Source organism: Lacerta agilis, chromosome 1, assembly GCF_009819535.1.
Source record: "Lacerta agilis isolate rLacAgi1 chromosome 1, rLacAgi1.pri, whole genome shotgun sequence".
Classification (NCBI taxonomy): domain Eukaryota; kingdom Metazoa; phylum Chordata; class Lepidosauria; order Squamata; family Lacertidae; genus Lacerta; species Lacerta agilis.
Window position 1 is genome coordinate 14973609 of NC_046312.1, and position 21996 is coordinate 14995604.

Sequence of the window (21996 nt, forward strand, 5' to 3'; positions counted from 1 at the left end):
TTTCACATAAAAGCCAGAGGAGTTGAAACTCATCTCATGTGTATACTCATATTACTATTCAACCACTACGAAACACTCTATTGCCTACCTTCAGTTCTTTTGCTCCACCTGCAGCAGCTGCCTGGGAGATGCTCTGCAGCTGCTTAATGCGCTCACTGAAGTCAGACACCCACTGGATGACCGTCATGCCGGCAGGCACAGTGTAGTGAGACCAGCTGCGAGGCAAAATGCCTAGAGAGAGAGAGTATAAAAATGCGGTACTTTTTGTGAGCAAAATACTAGTCACAACTGGATGGTCTCCTTCATTGATAGCCACCCTATAAGCCAGGGGTTGTCAACCTGGTCCCTACCACCCACTAGTGGGCGTTTCAGGATTCTAGGTGGGCGGTAGGGGGTTCTACGGCACAAGCTGAATCTACCGAGCACTGGTGGGCGGTAAGGAAAATTTACCACCAAGAAAGATGCATTAGTGGGCGGTAGGTATAAAAAGGTTGACTACCCTGATATAAGCAAACACTGAACACGTTTAAAAAAAAACATCAGAAGGTAATTATGGCAATTAAATTACTTTATCATGATTTATGTTACTTCCAAACACTCAACATTTACACTGAAAACTCTTGTATGTAAAATGGAAAGATACTAAATTAAGCACCAGCGAATGCAGAATCTGTGGATGGGATTCTGTAACATGTGAAAAAACAACCAACCACCAAGTTGGATTTATGTTTTGGCAGCAGGTTAGTTGAACGTAGGTACCTGGCTTAACCCCATCCCATAGGCACAACACCACAGCTAAGAAGCAGGCCTCCTTAGACCTTCCATTTTCTTTCAACAGCAGCAGCATCTTAATTCGGGAAGCTGTGTGCGTGCATTTGAAACAATTCTTTAGAATAGCCCACCTTTCACTAGTTCATTAATAAGCGTCCGCAGATAGTTGGTCTGCTTCTTCTTCCCCTCGCACACTTGAACCACATCTGCAAGATCTTGACGAACATCCTGAAGGAGTTTGGCTCCCATCTTCACTTCTCTCTCAAAGAATCTGAACAAAGGATCCTTGGTTTCCAAAGGAAGAGCAAAGTGTTAGTAAGTGGAGAAAATCCTGGCAACTGAGTTGTGAGAGCAGGAATATCCCAGCACTATCCTTCCTAGAAGCACCATCAGTAACTTTATACATTAACATTTAGGAACAAGGTTTTGCTTTGTTTGTTTTTTTACACATTTTGATTTTTGAAACAAGACAATTTTGTCAATTAAATATCACCGCCATCATCTAAGACAGTATTAATATGATTTTGCAAACCTTCACCCTACATCAGGGCTGGGTAACCTGTGGCCTTCCATATATGGTTGGAGTCTACCTCTCATCAGCTCCAGCCAGTATGGCAAAGGCTAGGGATTATGGGAGTTGTGGTCTAGGAGAATCTGGCCAGAGCAAGTTCCCCAGCTCTGCTGTACATACTAGGTTGTGTGACCCACCTTGATATTTTCCACGGTACGCTTCAGGTGGTTCAGTGTCTGTGGGATGAGGTGGAACCAGTTGGAAGCCGTGGTGTGCAGTGTTCGCATCCAAGCTGGCCGACCATCCGAGGTGGAGTCTGTCCGTGCCTTCTTCTCAGTCTCAGCATAGGCCAAGTCATCTTCATCTTCTAGCATTTGCATTTTCAGCATTTTACTGATCATATCAATACCTGAAATGTACAGGGCGTAAAATGCTTAACCATTTTAAAAAGGTTAAAGATTAACATACGTATGCTAGCTGTAAACAGGCTAACTTTGGTTAACACATGATTAAAAGGCAATCTTTAATCCAAACTTGTGCTTTGAAAGCCCTGCATATAGTTTAGGAATTTGATCCTGTGCTATTAGTCGGTTCACAAATAACATTCAGCCACGTATCCTCAAAGTGTGGTCTTGACAACTTCAGCTGATTAGATTGTGAGTAAAGTCTTGGCTTTCAAGATTCATCCCTGCTGCAACACTTCAGCATCCCTATCTGGCTAAATTTGGTTCATGAGATTCATGCTGCACTAAGCTGTTACGTTTTTTAAACCCAGCTAATTCCATAGTAACCGATGCAACACTTGCAATCTTCTTTACAGAATCTTTTGTGGTTTAGCAAATACTGTTTAGACTCTGGTTAACACTGAACTACTGAAGTGAAGCATATTTTACCCTGGGTGGTGAGAAGAACCTTCTCGGCATTGTTTGGCAGCCCGAGCCAGGATGGTGTTTGCGTATCTGGCAGCAACTCAACCCACTGCACAAATTCTTCACGCCTGTTGAGACAAAATGGCAGGTAATGACCACGTGGTCCATAGCACTGAGCAGTTTGAGCCAACCTGGCCCAGGCTTGCTACTAAAGGTAGAACTTAAGTACCTGATTCCATCTGGCATCTGGATGTCTTTATGACCGTCAACCTTGCAAGCCAATTTGAATTCACTGTCAAAACTTGAAGTGGTGAAGAGGCGCTCCAGGAAACTGTTCAATAAACGCTGGTCAAATTCGTTATCAATGCGTCCTCCGTAAATTGACTGAGCCATCAGGGTCTTCAGCGCAGACCAGGGGATCTTGTCAGGAGAGATATTCTGGCGGCCCTGGAGGGGTAGACAGTTTTGTTGTAATGGAGGTAGCTTTCCGATAGTAAAAGTCTACAAAGCCAACATTATTACAAATTAAGAACCAGTGTGGTAGGCTGGTCAGCATGTTGGGAGACCCAGGTGTCAAAATCTTGCTTAGCCTAGCCATTTGCTGATCTTGGACAAGTTAATTCAGTATTTAGCTTTACTTACCATGCATGCTCCATTGAGGAAAGGCAGGATATGAATAAGTTGTATGAATGTGCTTTGCCTACTTGTTACAAATGAAAGCAGTCCAGCCACATTCCCTTTAAGACAGAGCGGTAAAGTGGAATGCCTGCAACTTCACTTGCCTTTGCTGTGTCATCCAGCCATGTATCCACTGTATCACATGCAGATCTTAGATCAGATTCACCAAACTCATATTTTTTTGACCAGCCGAGAGGAGCATATCGCAGACGCTCTTGGATGATGGCATGGAACCAAGCAAGAAGGAAATAGAGACGAGCACGCTCATTTGGTGACTAGGGAGGAGAAAGGGGAAAAAATGTTTTTCTTCTTACACTGCATTCAAGAGAAGAATTGCATGCTTGAGATTACAAGGAATAAACCCTTGTCCTTACTTGGTACATTTTTTATCTTGCAGAGTTACAGGAAAAACCTCCTGGAGCAAGTTTGCCAAAGCAAACAGGCACAGTAGGCAGCCTTAGGACTGTGCTAGTGAAGGCAAGGTACTGCATTTGGACATCGAGTCAGAACAGAAGGCCTGGCCGTTGCTGATATGACACATTTAGGTTGCCTCAGAGAGACTGCCTCAATTTTTGTCTACTTTGTGTAGGCTAGAGGGGCTTACTAAAGATCTGCACTGTCTTCCCCCATCCTTCCTCAGATGCTTTGCGCTCTACCAGAGTGTCAGCAGCAAGCAGAGGATCATCACCAAACTTAGCCTGGGAGGAGCTTCAACTTCTTTCATTTAAATCAATGAATGGTGAAAAGTCCAGCAGAGGATGATCTTTCCAATGCAAGAATTAATGAGTGACTGACACTCCCTTTTAGGCGGGAATAGGTGGGCTCTAAAATAAACTCTGATGGATCCCCCCCCCCCCCGCTAGCACTTTTGGGAACCACCATACACTGTCCTACCAATCTGTTTATAATCATTGAGGCAGCTTACCTTGCACATTCTAGACACCGGAATGCTGCTAAAGGTTCTCAACATGTTAGCCTTTACCCCAGGGGGTGGTTCAAACACAAAGATTCTCCCAGCCCTCAGCAAGTTCACTGGCACCTAAAACACAGAATAAGCCCCACAATTATGCACTAAAAGATGTCCTCCTCTTTCCCAGACCTCTGCAAAATGACTACACCAGCTCAAATTCATACTGAACCTTAGTAAGAGTCACGCTTCTAGTGTTAAGAAGTATCTTCATGTTTTTAATAAAATAACAATAAATAATAATACTAATACTAATATAGTAGTAGTAGTCGTAGTAGTAATAAGGAACAGAAGTCACCCACTGGCAGATACAGAACGAATGCCAGAGCCTCATTGCAATACCAACAGAAGAGAACGGAGGAGAGGGTAAAGAACATCTAGACATTTTTCATTTTGTATTTGCTTTTGTCCCCATTTACTGAGGTAATGTATTGAGACACTCAAAAAACCACATTGAGCTTATTTAAATAAAAACATAGTTTATTTAAACAAAACTTTTTTAAAAAAATCTGCATAAAGGTTAATTTATTATTTTCTATTCATTGCCATTTGACTTTAGCGAGGAGAAGGTTAATGGATTTTTAAAAAGGCTGGACAGAGAACTCATGGGGGGGGGGGAATACTATCTCTGTCTGTTTTAAGGTAGTACCCTTCTCCCAGAAACAACAGTGCAGAAAGAAAAGGCTTGCAAAGATCCAGGTTTTGCTTCCAAGCTGCTTACTTTTGGATTTATCTCCATTGTAAGGAAGAGTCTGAAGCAGGCATGAGGCTGAAGAGAATGTAGTTTCTTTTCCAGCTGCATCAGCCATCCAGGCGCCAAGTGGACATTCTTTAGCATGACCCATCTAGGATAAAGGTTTTTTGTTTTTTTAATGGATTAAGAAGTTCTAGTATACTTATTTGTACAATGCCAGAGTAAAGGCCAGACAGAGCACAGCCTACCTGCCAGACTTCACTGCTGTATTGATTGCCTTATCAGCTTGGTTAAATCCTTCAGCGGAACCTGCCAACACAAAGTTTACAATTTAGAGGCGGAGTTTAAAGCTACATTCCGCAGCATTTGGAGTGACAAGGATGCCCAAAGGTCTCACCGATAGCAATAGAGGTGATCTGTGTGTTTTGCTCGGCAGCAAGGTCTTCAACACGCCCACTGGCATCATAGCCAGGCACTGAGCACATCAGCACGGGAGTATTGGGCTTCACCTAAAATCCAAGAAGGGTGGGCCGGGGGAAAGAAAAGAGGGAAAGCAATTAGGGTAGTTATAGGACAAAGCATGTTTGCTTTTTTTAACATCCACAGGAGCTGATAATTACTTTTCTCACGCTTTGGCAGCACAGGGAGGACTTGAGGGGAACACTTGTGGGATTGTAACTCCACTCGGTAATAAAAGGAGGGGTGGAATGCCTTGCACATTTCCAAACAGACCTCTCCCTCTTCACGTTCCCGCTGACTTGGGCATTTAATGTAGGTCGAAGTTCAATTCAAACCCCTGTTTTCCAATATAGGCTGAGATCCAAAGGTCTACTTGAGGAGTGCTGGGTGTCTTAGAAAGTGGGGCTTTGTTTGAGCAGCAAAACCTGAGAAGTATCACAGACTGCTTCTGAAAAGTCTGCCAAGTTTCAACAGTGTTTATGCTATGTGGCGCTGGGCACTGCTGTTTTAAGATTCAGAAGCCTGAACTCCCCACAGGCACACAGAACTAGAGTCAACCTTTTAGAAAAAGGCATGTTGTAATGGCACATAAAACCACCTTGCAAATTACAAGAGGAAGAAGCAGGGCTGCAAGAACTGCAGCTGACTGGGACACAGTGGCTGGCAGCCTGAAGGAACTCCATCTGCCTTGGTGCCTGCCCATAAAAACAAGTTTAGAGTAGGGTGATGTCTGAGTTTCTCTGGGCCCCAAGTGAGAGGCCAGGAGGTATTTCAGAAGGAGGATTAATTGACACTGGCCTATATTTATTAGTAATTTGTATTAATGTAATTGCATCTGCTAACATGAGTTTGGCCAAACTGCGAGAGGCAGTGAAGGATAGGCGTGCCTGGCGTGCTCTGGTCCATGGGGTCACGAAGAGTCGGACACGACTGAACAACTGAACAACAACAACAATTGCATATGCAACTGTGCATTTTTCTAAAATCTGTGCTGTTTAAGCTGTTGCTGCTTTAGCTTCCTGTACATCACATAGATTTGTTTTTTATATTAAGCGGTACAGAAGTGGTCTAAGCAAAACAGAGAAAGAGTTTAAGCAGCATGCCTGCAGAATGTCCACCTGAGGTTTTGTAGAACAGACTGGGTGTGACTTAAAATGCCTACTTGCCTCTGTATCCACAATGTGTGCCAGGTCCAAGGGCTGCTCCATAATAGACATAAAGCTTTCTCCAAGGTTTGTGGAAACAAAATGATGCGCCATTGCCAGTAAACGATCAGGACGGAAAGCCTGGATCAGGAGTAAGCGATGGACGGCCTGCCCAATGGTTGCTGAGCAGAAGGAAGGGGGGGGTTAAAAGTAATCAGTTAAAAGGCCTTGCAAAGGAGGACTGAGGGAATATGCTTCTTCCAACACCAACTTTTCCCAGTAGGAGAATGGAGACAGTGACTGAACCCTAGAAGCACATAAGCTACCTTGGATGTCCTCAGGACAAAGCACATGACAGCGGCCCTCAGTTTCTGATGATGGATACGACATGCATACTTGCAGCCAATACACACGGTATTTTAGTTGTAGGTGTTGCTGGGGGACAACTGCTACTTGCCACCACCAAAGGCAGACGCATGGCTGACTGCAATAGATGCTTTGCACACGCAATACTGAAGCATCTTTCCCCAGAGCAGTGGAATAAATCTCCACATCCACCTGCTTTGCCTTTTCTCCAAATACAGTGGTACCTCTGGTTGCAAACAGGATCTGTTCCGGAGGCCCATTTGCAACATGAGCAGAGTGCAACCTGAAATGCCGCGTCTGCGCAAAGCGTGATTTTGTGCTTCTGTGCATGCGCAAAGCACCGAACCCGGAAGTAACCCATTCTGGTACTTCCAGGTTCGGAACGTTCGTATCCCATGACGAACGCAACCCGAGGTATAACTGTATACTTAAATTGATCCAGAAATAAGAGTTTTTTGCTTACTTGCAGGTTTGTCTTCTGTCCAAATATACGGCACAGTCTGCTCTGGTGAGCTGCTGTCCAGCCAAATGCAGAATTGCTGTGAATCAGGTGGAGATAAAGAACAGGAACCTTGTGTTAGACCAAAGACCACAATGAAGATACTAAGAGTGTGTCTGTGTGTGGGGGTGGGTTGGGGTGCGGTGGGAGACTGACATGGAGAAACAGCACCTATATCACTACTACATATTAAAGTTGATAGTTTGCTGTACAATACAGGCAGCTTTAGCTATCCAGTCCATGTACCGGAAGCAGTAAGTATGGAAGTGAAACACGCTTGTCCTCCTCTCTACAAATTCTCGGCGCAAGGAACAAGTGCCACGTGTTAAGGGTCCCCAATAAAGATAATGTCTATGCTTTGGTATCAATAAGGTCCTCTCCCATCACACCAGCAATTCATTTTTAATTTCAGTTTGGCAGCTTTGTTTGACGACAGTACTCACATCATCAGCTTTGACTTTGGAAACCAGATCCTTAAAGGCAGGAAGGAAACTCAACCTCATCATGGCTTCCAGTTGCTCCACAGTCAGGCCACTGATCTTGGGGAGAGGTGTGCTGCTGAGTACTATTTCTTTCCCTCTCAAGAAATGCTGGAATTCCGCATCATAGGTAGGCTCCCTGCAATTGCCAACAAAGGAAGAGCACGTTAGAGAACAATTCACTATTTGTGCTCATGGAAAAAAGCAGTTGTATTTTCTGCCCTTAAGAACATGGGAGCAGATAAATAGTCAAAGTTGGGACGGAAATATGGGAGAGACGCACTTTGAAAATGTTGTCTATAAGGATAAAAAGAAATTATTATAAATTAATTTGGAGATGGTATTTAACACCAGTCAGATTAAATCATATAAACAAGGAATATTCAGTGTTATGTTGGAGGGGATGCCAGGAAACAGGGAATTATGTTCACATGTGGTGGGGGTGTAAATATGTACAATTTTTTTGGCAAATGGTGTTTAAGGAGCTAACAGAAATCACTGGGTTGAAGCTGACCGAAAGTCCAGAGGTAGCATTATTACCAATTTACAATGAGGTGGAAGGTACACAGGCTATGAAGGTCTTGCTCACAAATTTATTGACAGCTGCACGAGTTATTATAGCTAGGAAGTGGAAGGGGTAAGTAGAATATAAAATGGAAGAATGGTACAAAGAGGTGTGGGATATAGCTGTTAATGATAAATTGGCATGTGCTATTAAGGTAAGATGGGGAATATGCAGGAGAAATGATTTGGAGGAGATATGGAAGGTGTTTGGCAGAATTTGTACTGTTAAAATGGAAAAGGGTCAAACCATCGTAAGGGGTGTTGAAATTTTGGGAGGTTGGTTAGTTACAATGGAATGGTCTCAGGGATGGGGTGCACATTATTTATTTATTTATTTATTATTTTGTCAAAATAAAAAATATCTTTTTTAAAAAAAACAACGTGGGAAGAGTTTACCTACAAGATCACCTTACCCCACATGGGTCCATTTGACCGCTATGATCCGCGGCCTCGGCACTACTAGAACTGCCACTTAATACATTCCACATTTGTAAGAACTCGATTGTTTAATGTGGTGGCACCTGCACTTTGGAACTCCCTGACTATTGGTATTTTCAGCACCTGCTAAAAACATTCCAGGCCTACCCAGAAAGTGGAGGTAATTTTAATCTATTTTAGTATTTTTATGTTTTAAAGTAGGGTTATGAATTTTTCTTGATTTTATTGACTTATCTTTTTGTAAACTTGCTTTGTGGTTTATTAGGCTGTACTGCATTGATTTTACAAATGCCGCCTTTGCAAAAAGGCAGGATGTGCTTTACTTTTAAAGAACTGCCACGACCCACTGCCTACATTTGTAAGAGACTGAAGATTGGGCCACCTATTGAAGAAAGGAGAATTGTATGCTTACCCAATAGTGCCTTTCAGTTTTATTCTGGCCAACAGCATAGCGAAGGTGATGTGATCCTGATGCAGCATGCCACGTGCGACTCTGTTGAAAGCAACCTATCAATGCAAAACGAGAAAGGTTAGTTTCATCTCCTACTCATAACATGGAACTGTTTTAACTTGATATGGCTTTACCGAACCTGGAAGAGATCCTTTGTGATGATGGAAAGACGCTGGGTATGGTCTGTTATCCCTTTCAGATTTGGGTTCTCGTACAAGACATTGTGATAGATATCCAGGAAAAACTGGAGGGAGTACTGGTACAAGAAGTGTATCTAAAGAGGAGTTGAAGAGGGGAAAACAAAGTCACACAACGGCAAAAACAACAGCAGCTTCTGTGCCTGTGGCATCTTATCATGTTGTACAACAGACATGGCTAACAGGTAGAAGAAGGCAATGCAGTTGTGCTTTTGTACCTGTTTTAGTGACTCCATTGTGAAATAGATGCTGCTACAGGCAGTAGAAAGTGGGAGATACTGCTGAGACACAGTTTCCACCTCCTGCATGACAATATCAGTTTCTTCAACTTTCCTGGTGACCTCAGCCGCCTCTTTCTTGAGGTTCTCCAGTGTAGTAATGATGGTGTCGTCATCCAAGATCCGACCCTTCACTTCATTGAGGGCTTGGAGAAGCGACTTCTCTAACTGCCGCAGACGCAGCTGGAATTCACCTTTGGGTAGAGGGGAAAAAACCTTAAGTACAATTGGAGCTATACTCCACGCGAATCTAAGAACTCTGCAACACCCTCCAGAAACTGCTTTCAGCCACAGAGCAACATCAGCACAGTCCCTAATTTAATTAGGCTTCTTTAAGGGTGAACAGATTCCATCAGTTTCACTTCCACAGTTGTTATGAAAATGACAGGTCGGACCCAGAGTCAGCAGAACTCCACCTGCACAATGGGGGCTTTCCTGGCACCTTCAACTCACTACAGCTCCCTGTGCTCCTGCAAGTTGTTTTGAAGGTTGAGGAACCCCCTGGAATAGCATGAGGCGGGCCAGAGTGGAATGGGGAAGCCTGGACCCAAGCTGATATCCCTTGGGTTCCAATCAATCGGATTTCAGATGGTCGATAACAGATTGCCCTCACAAGACTATTTAAAAATGTAAAGTCCCTCACTCTTGCACCCTTGAATGAAATTGAAGAGGTTGCAGAGTAACCCCCACATCCTGCAATTCTAGGTTTTTAAGATTATAAATGCCATGTTTTTATTCAAATATTTGTACAATTATACAAATAAACATTTAATATATGTCAGTGACGAGGCACTTCATTTTCTAATTCAACTCACCTGGATGGACTCTAGACAAATGAAAAACGCTGTGAAAGTGCTTTCTTAATAAAACGTTTTAAATATATATATTGAATTTGCCATAAGCTCACCATCTAGTGTCACATTTGTATAATGCACTTAAAACGTTCTGTTTGCAACTGTATAGCAGAGTCCTTTGTGTCATTGGCTTGAAAACATTAAAAATAAAGTAACAGACATCTCCCGCAGCTTGAAAGATGCTGGAAAATGCACCCCCGAAAGAACGAGATTCTGACGTTCTAGTGAACATACCCAGTGCCTTTCCCCCCCTAAAAAACTGTTTAGGGGTACTCTCCTTTTCCTACTCATATTGAAATACTGCCCCTCAATGAGGCCAAACTTAAGATTCACAAAATGTTTAGGGGTATGTGTACCCCTGTGTACCCCCAGAAAAAAAGCACTGAACATACCTGTGTGTGCGGAACTATAAAATCTGGGTCAGAATGCAGCAGAGGGAGATTCTGCAAGTATCTCTAGTTTGTTTTAAGGCCCACCTACAGCAATAAGTCCGATTCCTGCCAATACTGTACCTTGAAGTTTGAGGAGATCAGAGCGCTTCTCATCCACATCTGGCCTTTCAGCTTTCAGTACTTCATTCAGACACTGGCTCTGTAAGCTGCTGCGAGTTACTGTGAAGTTGACGAACGTCACGCGGGAGCAGAGATCCGGGGGAAACTCAACCTACCAAACAGAGCATAGCGCCAGAGTCACCTTTTACATAGAATCTTCTTTCCCTTCCACTCCCACCAACTGATGGTCAGGTAAATCAAGTTTCTTGCTTACCGTTGGATCTCTGGTGGAGAGGAAAATGACAAACGATGGAGACAAATCAATATCCTGATCTCCCAGGGTAATAAGAACTCGGCCTCCAGTTCTACGGACTTCACGGTTCAGCACAGGGTTCAGCACAGGGTCATAGCTCTCCACATCCTGGGCAAGAAATTAAGGAAGGGGAAATAATTTAAGTGTTAAGAATTGTACTTCCCCATAACTCTGGAGTTGGTTCTAACAGTAATCCACATATAAGCTGGGACTCCAAAAGTTGCTTCTAGGCACACCCAAGAGTTTGGACCTATTGAGATCTCTCTTGTTTTAATCAGAACTGCAAATTCCCATGCTGTATTACAAGCTGCCTTTTGAAGAGTCTCTCCCCAAGTTTCAAAAGCTGTTTTCCACACAGTGCTAAGTCCAAACCCCCTTGGGCTCATGGAACTAATGTTACAGTTCCTTGGATCTTGACCTTGGTCTTTCTGATATTATGTGAAGTGCTTATCTTTCAGCTTTTCTGACGCCCTTTTACACAAAATTTGTTTCAACAACTCATTCGAAACTTGTGCTGGTTATAAATATATATATATATGTACAGAACTAACCTGGACAAGCAGAGGATTACCAAATCTCAAGGCGCTCTCCAAATTCTTCCTGAAAGCGTCATCCAGAAAGCTGGTACGAGTGATCTTACGGTCCTTATATTCATTCATGATGAACTCTGTAGCTTGCCCAGAGGGGTCAATAATCAGGGGATACCTAAAAAGGTAATTGGTATAATGTCAGTTAAGATTCGGAGAGCCCAGGAGGAAGAGATTTGTTCAACATATATTAACAGAAGAAGCATTTTCAATTTATGGATTCATGGAACAGATAAAAGTTTACAATCAGCTATATTAGGTGCCCTTCAGGTATTTTGAAAGCCCTTACGTTTGTATTTTGATATGCTGTAGATACCAAATAGGGGCCTGGAATAATTTTTACTTCAGAAATTATGAGTGCTGAACGGAATATACGTGTATATCACCTAGTCTTTACTACTGAAATCGTTGGGCTCAAAGTTACATTACCTTTCTGAGCTTCTAAATTTCCATTCTGACTATAGAGTGCTCTGTTAGAGGGATCTGATCTAGCATGGCAATTCTTAGAACGGTGGTTTTGCCAGACGCCACTTGAAAGCTTCATTTTAAGCCTATGCTAGACTTCTGCACAAAATCTTCCTAACACAGGCTGTCTATGCCAGTGGCCATTCACAATATCCTCTGGCAAACAACCCTATGCTCACAATGTGTTGAATGAGCAGGTTTCGCCTGTCTTTTAACAAGGCTTCTTATCCAAATGCCGAAAGCCCAGGCAATTCCAAAACATTCATAATCGCTAGAGAAAGCCTGGACAGAAATGATCACATCAGAAGGGCTGAAATGGTACTTCCACTGGAAAGCTTTTCTGGCCTGAAGAAGCCATTGGTATGCACAAAATTAATTGAAAGAAAAGCAACAATACCGGTTAAATCGCTTGAGCATGATGGCATTTTCTGTGCACAGGTCATCTGCAGGTAGGGAACTTGCTTGCCAGCGAAGGCGTTCATCTGCGTTGGACAGGTATTCAGTCCTAGCAATGTCTGTGCGGAACTGCAGGCAAAGGACCATTGTGTTTCATAGCCAAGAACTGACAAACTTTTGTGACTAGGTGAACCAATCAGTTGTCTTCCTGCTACTTATGGCTTTGGGCTCCCACAAACATTGGCATTCTCTTGGCTGCAGACCATATTCACTCATTGCCATTTATGACAAAGTGGGGGAAGAGCTAGAAATCATAGGAGGTGATGGCAATAGTGTTGACGAATCATAGAATTGTACAGTTGGAAGGGACCCTGAGGGTCATCTAGTCCAACCACCTGCAATGCAGGAATCTTTCACCCAACCCGGGGCTTGAACCCATGACTCTGACAGTGTCTTATGCTCTACCAACTGAGCAATCCCATCATAAAAGACCCATGTTGCATCACCCTTTATTATTGGCCACCTTATAAAATCATCAGACATCTGGGAACAAAATAAAATGGTCTGAATGGACATGATGGTTCTGCAGAGCGTATCTGGTTTAGTAAGCTGCTCAGGTGGGAGACCACGTGTGAAACATGCAGAAGCTGTTCTGAGCTTCACGGAAGAGGAAGGTGCACCATAAAGTGAAATACTCTAATTATTTCAAGTAAATAGCAGCAGTCTTTATGACCCATGAACAGTTTTTTACCTGAATATTTGCTTGTTGCAAGTGATGAGACCATGTTGTGAACAGGTTCTGTCGCATCTGTTGGTCAAAGTAACCAGCATAAGCGATGAAGGCTCCTGAGAGCAAGCAGTCTCCTGCAATGGTGGACATCTGGTTTTTGAAGGTTTCACTTGTTTTCTCCCATCTTTCACGCTCTGCAGACAAACTCTTCAAGAGAGCCGTACTGCGGTTCACCTGGAAGTAAAACCATTGCTACAGTTAAACGAAAACTGGATCAAAGATTGCTACCTGTCTTTGAAAACATGGAGAAATTTGTAATTGCACCAGATACAGGGCCAGGTTTTCAGCATCCTATTACGAAACACACATTTCAAATACCTGGGAGGCTGAGGAAAAAAGGAGCATAACCACAACTTTATTTTTTATTAGAAAGTGCAGCGAGCACCAACAAAGAAGCATAGCAAAATTGTTTGCTTATCAAGTTTGGCTTAAAAGTCAGCCTTAAAACCTAGAATATATGCAGCACTGTAGGAATTATTACAGAAGACAGAGAAGTAGTGATAAACACATTTTTAAATTAAGCTTCTAAAATTATATAAACTATACTGCATTTATTAAGGTGGACAAATTTACAGATTACCTAACTATGCTATTGGTATTAGATATAGAAGCAAAATAAGTAAGCTCTCTTCAATGTACAAATGAACTTTGGATTTTAAATTCATGCGTGAACTAGGAGCACTAACAAGGAAATTGTGTAGAATGCTTAGAAGCACACATTCCACTATCTTTTTCCTTCCCTCAACTAGACTACTCAAGGTTGCAACTATAATGTAAGCCCTTAAGGAGACGTGACAAAAGAGGGAAACCACAGACAAATTTCTAAGGAAGCGCAACAAGGATAAATTCACAGCCATCTCACTTTTGCTTCCACAGCAGCCAGATCCGCCTTAATAGCCTGAGCCTCAGAAATCAGCACGGCATATTCTTCCTTGTAGCGGGCAATGCTGGCCTCCAGGTCTCTAATCATCTGCTCTACTTCGTTGGCCTTCTGCTGGTTGTCTTTGGCATCGTCCTCCAGTTTCTGCAGTTCGTTTCTCAGGGGCTCCACCCGTTTCAACATGTCGGCGTAGTTCAGCTGGGGGGGGGGAACAAAAGATAACACCAGGTCACTCAGTTCTGGGACACTTAAAACAGTTCTAGCTTAAAAGCTTTGTTATTTTTAAAGCCACTATGGGATTGTCAGTGACCTGCTGAGCTAAACAGCAAGAGGCAGGAAACCACCTTCAAAATACTACTGAGCTTCTATAGTATTTTATCCTAATCCAGTTAAATAGCACAAGACAAGTTACCTGTGCAATAGCCCATTTCACCATAGGGCCACAGGCCAAAGATGCTCTGTTCACAATTTCATAATTGTAACTTGGATTTGACAAGTAGTTCTTCTTCATTTTCTCCCGTATTGCATCACTGGAATAAGGGGGGAGGGGAGGAAGGAGAGAGTTTGAGAAAGTATCCGGACAAGCGTGGTGTTACCATTCAACATGCAATTGCCAAGCCTACAAGTTATCCCATCACCTTGGTAAGCAAAGCTATAGAACACAAATACCTCATGTCTTCAATATTAAAGTTGACAATGCTGGCGATGAAATTATCTTTCAGAATAACTGGCCTTATCTTTTTCCAGTCATTCGTCTCCTCACCCAACAGGAGACAGATGGATTCTAAAGCCAGTTTTACCGCCGCAGGTGGGTTGCCCATAGATCTTACTTCAATAAGGTGCTGCTTCTTTATAGAGCTCACAGCTATTAAGGGGATGGAAAAAAGGGTTCAGCATGCAGAAACAAACACTGAAGGCTGCTGCTGGGAATAGGAGAAAGAAATTTGGTTCAAAGACTGAGATTTGGCCATAATGGAATCCACTGAGTGGAGAGTTTCTTTCTGAGAAGGTTCTCCGTGAACCAAGATGAGATTTACTAATCTGAAGTAGAAATTGAGCCCTAAAAATTTATGCTTTTTATCTGCAACACACACGCAAGAAGTGTTGCAGAAGTCTTTGTGAACAATTTGTTTCTGTTCCCAGCAGCAGCCACTGTAAACCTGCCAATTATTCACCTGATCTCCTCAGCAGAAAAGTTTACAATGGTTGGGATGAAGTTTTCCCGCATTATGATGGAACGGATCTGTTTCCAATCAGTTGTGCTTTCACCCAAGAGCAGGCAGATCGACTCTAGCGCCAGCTTCACGGCAGCAGGAGGGTTGGCCATAGAACGGACCTCCACCAGATGTTGTTTCTTTATTGATTTAACAGCTAGGAAGGTGCAAGCCCAATCAGCCAGGAGAGAAAAGATAGTGATTTGGGAGAAAACAGTGAAGAGCAAGATGATTAGCGAGTCTTGAGGATCGGTGTGAAAGATTTTTAAGCTTCAGCAAAAATCAAATTTGATTTAAAAAATGAAAGGCGCAATTTACCAGGCACACCTCCCCCCCCATTTTCTTTTTTTTAACCAAGGGGAAAGGACCTGGCTATTTCCCAGATTCTCAGCCTTCAGAAACACCATTTCAAAACACACAAAACTATGATGAGCAACATTGTCATCTGTGAAAGGCATAGCCATACTGGGTACTCCTTTTCAAGGCAGATGAACTAATTGGTTCTGTTCTTAAAAGGCAATGCTTTTGTACTCAAAGCCTTTTATTTAAAGACATTAACATCCATATATAATGTGGATTATCTAGCAACATGATCTGGCTTTCTGGAGAGCTGCACTACTTGTGCTTCTAATCAATCAGAGCCCAAACCTGATTATTGATCAAAACATTACCCAGAAGAATTAAGCTGACAAGCCAAAAAGCACTGATTTTTTTTTTTTTGGGGGGGGGGAGAGCCGTAAAGGGAATATTCAAAAGCATGGAGCAAAATGTGTCTGTTGCATGCAGCAGATTGGAATGCACTGAAAAGCTGCCCAACAGATGACATTCACATACCATTTTGAGCTTCGATGACTGCAGGCTCCACCTTATCCAGATCTTCCTTCACGCTCATCTGCTTGTCTGCAATGCCCTCTTGCTGTTTATGCAACTGCTCCTGGATTTCCTGGCTCATAACCTGGAAGCAAGTTACACAGGACATTTCAAGAGCCCCATTCTTACCCTATCTGCTCTGAGTTAAGAGGCACAACTTGGTGCGACAACATGCACTAAAAAGGACTTTAAGGTCTTCACCTTTTTCTTCTCTGCCTCCTGTTGATCTTTCACCATCTTCTTCAGCTTATCATTAGCGGCTGCATTCTTGACTTCCAGCTCCTGGCTCTTTATCCGTAGGTCACGGCGAAGTTCTTCTACCTAGAACCGACAGCAAATTCTCAATTACAGTGAACTCTATTCAAGATAACTTCCAAGGATTGTCATGAATGGTTTCTTCCTTCTTCCAATGCTCTTTCCTCAAGACTCATACCTGGTCAACCGTTTCCTTGATCTTCCTAAGACCAACATTCAAATGCATCTGCTGCTCTTCCAGCTCACTCCGTTTCTCATTGAACAAATTGGCATAGTGGTTGATGAAGTCCAAATAATGACGAGGAGTGATGGCCATTGTTCTGCCACCTCGTTTGGCTAGACGAGCATTAGCCTGCCAGAAGGGGCAAAGAGAGTGTTAAAAACTGATGTACGTATTTTAAAATATCCTTCGAAGTAGGAAATGTTTTGAGGACTGCAAGAAGGTGCACAAAAAGTGAGAGGACAAACCCACCTGATGAAGGGTCTGGTGAACAAACACACAGCTGTTCACGATGGCTTCCCTATGTGATGGTGGCTGTGGCAGCTTGTCATAGACGACTGGCATGTAGTCTGGTACAATGTAGTTTGGCTTTTCTAGGTCCATTTTGCTGGTGAACTCTTTGCCAACTTGATAAAGTGCCTCTGTTGACCAGTCCCCAAACCAGTTCAAGACACACCTAAAGCAAAAGATGACACGCTTTGAAGACTAACAGTAGTTTACAGTGCTGCTCATCTGGATTATCCATACACCACTGCAATTGATGTAATAGAAAACAAGCAGTTGTGTACCTGTTGAAGAGGGCTGGAGATGTAGCTGCTCTGTCCTTCAAGCCCTCAGAAGATGGGTTCATGGTGAAGACCACATGGAGATTACGAATGACTTGGCTGGTGAACCATTTGTAAAGTTCTTCGTGCGAATCCAACATCAAACCCTCTTTCTGGGCTCCTTCCTTACACTGAGTCATAAGTGTGGCATATTCATCGCCTTCAAACAAGCCAGGAACCTAAATGGAAGAGAGACATGTTAATTTACAGATAGATCTCTGAATTTTGCATTGAGATAAATAATGATGAGGATCCAATGACAATCTGAAATCAGAGCCTCTAAAAAATTGTTAGTTTGGGCAGTAGATCCCCCCCCCCCCGAATGTGCAAGACCTTCCAACAAGCTAATAATCTGTTTGGAGGCGAGGGGTTATTGGTTTGTTTTTGTTGTATTATGTATTTTATATTCTCATTTTGTATTGTTATGTTATGAACTGTACTGTGATCTTCAGATGAATGGCAGTATACAAATCTAATAAATAAATTACTATGTTTGGAACAAGAATTATATGGGCCTGCATAGCAGCTTGTCAGTAATCCAGAATCTCTTAAACAGGATTGGATGGCACAGTTTGGATCCACCCCCCCCCCACAAGTCCAGCCTTTAGTAAAGTTACCTCTCCATTGGCCAGCAGAGTATTCATTCTCTCCAGGAATCCAGAATCAAGAACATTTGATTCATCCATAATGAATGCTATTTTCTCATTCTTGCAGCCAGATCGCCTCAATACTGTTCTCAGATCTTCATCAAAGTCTTCACCAGTGTACTTTCTATGCACCTGTGAACATCCGTTATAGATTAAACGTCTATGATTTTATCTAGCCTGCCAAGCTCAATTTAATGCTGCAAGAAACAGAAGCTGGACCTTCAGTTCAGGGAAATGGGCACACCAACCTTAATTTGGTAGACACTTAAGCCATTCATCCAAGCCACAAATCGCGAGAGAGTAGTTTTTCCTGCTCCACTAACACCAATGAGAAGTAAGTGTCCCTGAGGCTGACGGAAGATTCTGAAAAGAGAGTCTTGACTTAGAAGATGCAATACTGACTAGCAGAGAATCCCATGCACTCAGGGGTTAAATTCCATTGTTTTCAATGGCACTTACTCCTAGTTAACTGTGCCTACAATTGCAGCTTAGGAGTAACTGGTAAACAACCATCCCCTACAAAAATACATATGTATTACTGGTACATAGTAGCCAGTATTCTTTGTGTTCTGCTCTAGCAGTCAATGTCCAAGGTGATTAAAAAAACCTGTATCCCCCTTTCTAAATACATACTGGATTGGTTTAGAAACATATTTGCCAAGGTGCTACAACTGGAAAAAAGTTTAGAACACAAGCGTCGTGTACCTGTCGATTCTTAGCACATGGTCCAAGACTTCATTGAACAAGACAAGTGGTACGTCAAGTTCTTCTTCGTAGAAAACCTTCAGTCTGGCTTTCACATAGTCTCTTAGCTCTTCTTGATTAACTGGAATATAATCCTAAAAGACAGTGCAAACAACTACTTATATACTTGCAAACCACAAAACATTAGCATTGGAGCTGTCCTTACAAGAAGGGAAGAAGAAGAAGAGGGGAAATGTATGTGAGCTGGACATGGGGACAACTAAATTCCCATACATTTATTTTAAGAGACACTCAAAATCCCAGGTAGCTCAATTCTTGCATGAATCTCACACTAAAACAGATAGTAGCTACGGTTCGTTACACTGGGGGGAAATTGAGGAGAGGTGCTCATCCTCAAAAGGATAGCTGTGCCCTGATATCCAAGGAAGTTTTTAAAGCAAGGTCAAGACAGTAACTTCCAATGTAAACACACTAAATGTAATTATGCTCCTTTCTGACTGAATTATCAAAAGAAATATTACCGGTATTCAAACCAAGTCAACACCTGCTACCAATGATTAAGTCATGATAATACAATTTGCAACTGATTAAAGGAGAAGTTTTAATGTTATAGGTTTTCTCCATCAACTGAAAAAGCAGAAAAAATTAAATGCAGCACACTTCTACAGGTGAAACTCAAAAAATAAGAATATTGTGGAAAAGTTCATTTAGGTAGGCAATTGTCTTCATTAGCTACTGGAGTTTAATATATGAGATAGACTCATGACATGCAAAGTGAGATATGTCAAGCCTTTGTTTGTTATAATTGTGATGATTATGGCATCCAGCTGATGAAAACCCCAAAGTTGAAATTGTTAATTTGGGGTTCTCATCAGCTGTACGCCACAATCATAATTATAACAAATAAAGGCTTGACATATCTCACTTTGCATGTCATGAGTCTATCTCATATATTAGTTTGACCTTTTAAGTTGAATTACTGAAAGAAATGAACCTTTCCACGATACTCTAATTTTTCAAGTTTCACCTGTATATACCCACAGACTAAACTGATGTATTAAAGTTCAAGCAAGCAGCAGAGCTTCTACCTTGGATAGCCAATTGCTGTACAGAATGGGCCTGGCCATTGCTTTCTCTTTGTCTATGTTTGGGAAGTGCTTCAGAGCTACCATGTCAATGTTTTCATCAGTCCATCGTCTCTCCTCATCTTCCACAAGCCTAGATAAAAGGAGCAACCATTAGTATTAGAAAGCACATTAACAGTTTAAAGTTAAGACTCCATGACAGAGAAGCTTTGGCATTAATACTATTTCATAAGTGTGAAACGTAATGGTTGAATATCACTTGCAGTGGTCTAAGATTCAGGGACACCACTGACAAGTAATTCATGTTCTGAATATTCCTATAGCTAAGCAATTTCCCCCTGAGTTTGTCTCATCTTTTGAACCCGGACACTGACATTTACATCATATGCCCAGAGTTCAAATTATGAGTCCTGCATTGCAGGGGGTTGAACTAAATGATCCTCAGTGTCCCTTCAACTCTGCAATTTATGATTTCACACTTTACCTGTCTTGGAAGAGACGCAGGGCTTCATGTGCCCAAATTCTAATGAGGCCTTCAACAGGCAATGTTTCCAGCGGTCTCAGAGCTTCGAAGATCCCTCTCACCCATCGAGTCATTTCACGGGGTGAATAGATGTAGTGTGGCTGTGTGTCTTGAGTAAACCTTTCCTGGAAATAACAGGAGGATAATAAATAAATAAATAATGATAATTTATTATTTGTACCCCGCCCATCCGGCTGGGTTTCCCCAGCCACTCTGGGCGGCTTCCAACAAAGATTAAAATACATTAAAATGTCACACATTAAAAACTAAATGTCAGGTAGTTGTTTATCTCTTTGACATCTGATGGGAGGGCGTTCCACAGGGCAGGCGCCACTACTGAAAAGGCCCTCTGCCTGGTTCCCTATAGCTTTGTTTCTCGCAGTGAGGGAACCGCCAGAAGGCCCTTGGCGCTGGCCTCAGTGTCCAGGCAGAACAATGGGGGTGGAGACGCTCCTTCAGGTATACTGGGCCGAGGATAAGAAATTGTCCATAGTAACCAGGGAAGTATTTTTTAACTGCTCGCTCTAGACATTTGATAAAAAGCTGCAAAGAGCTTTATCATTTCAGTTACCTGAGACATTGTGTAGAACTCAACCATGGCTGCAGTGAGAGGTTCTGCATATGTGCGGAGAGATGGAATGAGCCGCAACATAGCACGATTGAAAGTGCCGTAGATCTGAGTGAGGGAAGCTGGGCCAGGATAGTCCACGTACACAACAGGAACATGGCGCAGAAATCTAGAAAGGCATACAGGAGAGTTGAGTTCTGTAGCACCTCAGCTATTAGGCTAAATACATGGGTCTAGATATGGCAAAAACAAATCCTGAAAGCTTTCACTGGTCCTGAAAGCACAGCACTGCTGCCATTGAGATGCCAGGCCACGTTCAAGGTGTCAGAACTAGCGTGCAAAGCCTACTGCAACAACAAAAAGACTCTGAAGTTCTACATTCCAGTAGCAAAACAAAGCATTTGAAAGGCTGAATCCTACTTCTTAGTAAAGCACATTAATAGGAATGTAGACTGCGGGTTTGATCCTTAAAGCTTCAGCAACTTACAGACAGCAATGTGGACGCATTACCTATGTGAAAGAGGCTTCCTTCCAGGATCTGTAGGTGGGTTACACGCTCCAACAAACTGAATTCGCTCCAGTTTCACCCATGTCTGGTCAGATGTACGGTAGAAACCTCCATGTTCCACCATCTGAGGATTTGAGAGAGGCAGTTACAACGGAGTTTAACTACAACCAAAAAGTTGAGTTCTTTAATCTGACTTATACTCACCTGTCTGATGAAGGATATGACTCTCTGTGTGCCGTATTTATCCATATCTGGCAAGTTGATTTCATCACAGAAGAGCACCAGCCACTTTCCTAGCTGGACAGGAGCCAACACCACACCATTAGGCGTACGTCTGTATTCACAGTAGTGATCAAAGGTTTTCAGGAGCAGCTCTGGAGTAGTAGCGCTGGAGAAATTCAGACCAACCACCTAAAAATGCAAGTACGTGATCAGGAAAGGAATATGCAGCAAGATCCAAGAGGCATAAACACTGCCAACTGGTGACAGCTTTTAAAGTTTTGTTGCTCATCTTCCTTTGTTCTTTATGAATGCTGCTCGTGTTTCTATGGGAAGAAGGCAACATCATGCTCTTCTGCTAGCATGCCATGTTAGCTGACTTTGTTTTAATTGCTTTTTGTAAACTTGAAAAGTGGTATATAAAGTTCTTAAACT

At 42.5% G+C, this 21996-nt stretch overlaps 1 protein-coding gene across 2 annotated transcripts in view; it reads right to left on the bottom strand.

Annotated features, from left to right (window-relative positions):
• DYNC1H1 (dynein cytoplasmic 1 heavy chain 1) overlaps positions 1-21996 on the bottom strand; it is a 56894-nt gene that overhangs the window by 2976 nt on the left and 31922 nt on the right. Inside the window, exons 39-75 of one of the 2 annotated variants that reach the window (XM_033139548.1) lie at positions 21547-21753; positions 21345-21466; positions 20838-21003; positions 20228-20391; positions 19747-19876; positions 18659-18792; positions 18202-18316; positions 17924-18085; positions 17271-17485; positions 16954-17158; positions 16660-16833; positions 16428-16547; positions 16191-16311; positions 14812-15007; positions 14555-14672; positions 14125-14340; positions 13224-13436; positions 12474-12601; positions 11576-11729; positions 10986-11132; positions 10733-10883; positions 9307-9560; positions 9031-9165; positions 8853-8947; positions 7403-7577; positions 6924-6999; positions 6116-6276; positions 4888-4999; positions 4739-4799; positions 4518-4641; positions 3755-3868; positions 2934-3104; positions 2381-2598; positions 2176-2279; positions 1480-1691; positions 903-1056; positions 89-231 (exon numbers count right to left, since the gene is read on the bottom strand). In XM_033139548.1, coding sequence (XP_032995439.1) covers positions 89-231; positions 903-1056; positions 1480-1691; positions 2176-2279; positions 2381-2598; positions 2934-3104; positions 3755-3868; positions 4518-4641; positions 4739-4799; positions 4888-4999; positions 6116-6276; positions 6924-6999; positions 7403-7577; positions 8853-8947; positions 9031-9165; positions 9307-9560; positions 10733-10883; positions 10986-11132; positions 11576-11729; positions 12474-12601; positions 13224-13436; positions 14125-14340; positions 14555-14672; positions 14812-15007; positions 16191-16311; positions 16428-16547; positions 16660-16833; positions 16954-17158; positions 17271-17485; positions 17924-18085; positions 18202-18316; positions 18659-18792; positions 19747-19876; positions 20228-20391; positions 20838-21003; positions 21345-21466; positions 21547-21753 — 5667 coding nt within the window. Of the gene's footprint in view, positions 1-88; positions 232-902; positions 1057-1479; positions 1692-2175; positions 2280-2380; positions 2599-2933; positions 3105-3754; positions 3869-4517; positions 4642-4738; positions 4800-4887; positions 5000-6115; positions 6277-6923; positions 7000-7402; positions 7578-8852; positions 8948-9030; positions 9166-9306; positions 9561-10732; positions 10884-10985; positions 11133-11575; positions 11730-12473; positions 12602-13223; positions 13437-14124; positions 14341-14554; positions 14673-14811; positions 15008-15317; positions 15514-16190; positions 16312-16427; positions 16548-16659; positions 16834-16953; positions 17159-17270; positions 17486-17923; positions 18086-18201; positions 18317-18658; positions 18793-19746; positions 19877-20227; positions 20392-20837; positions 21004-21344; positions 21467-21546; positions 21754-21996 lie in introns of both variants that reach the window. The other variant, XM_033139539.1, reaches the window with a different exon arrangement.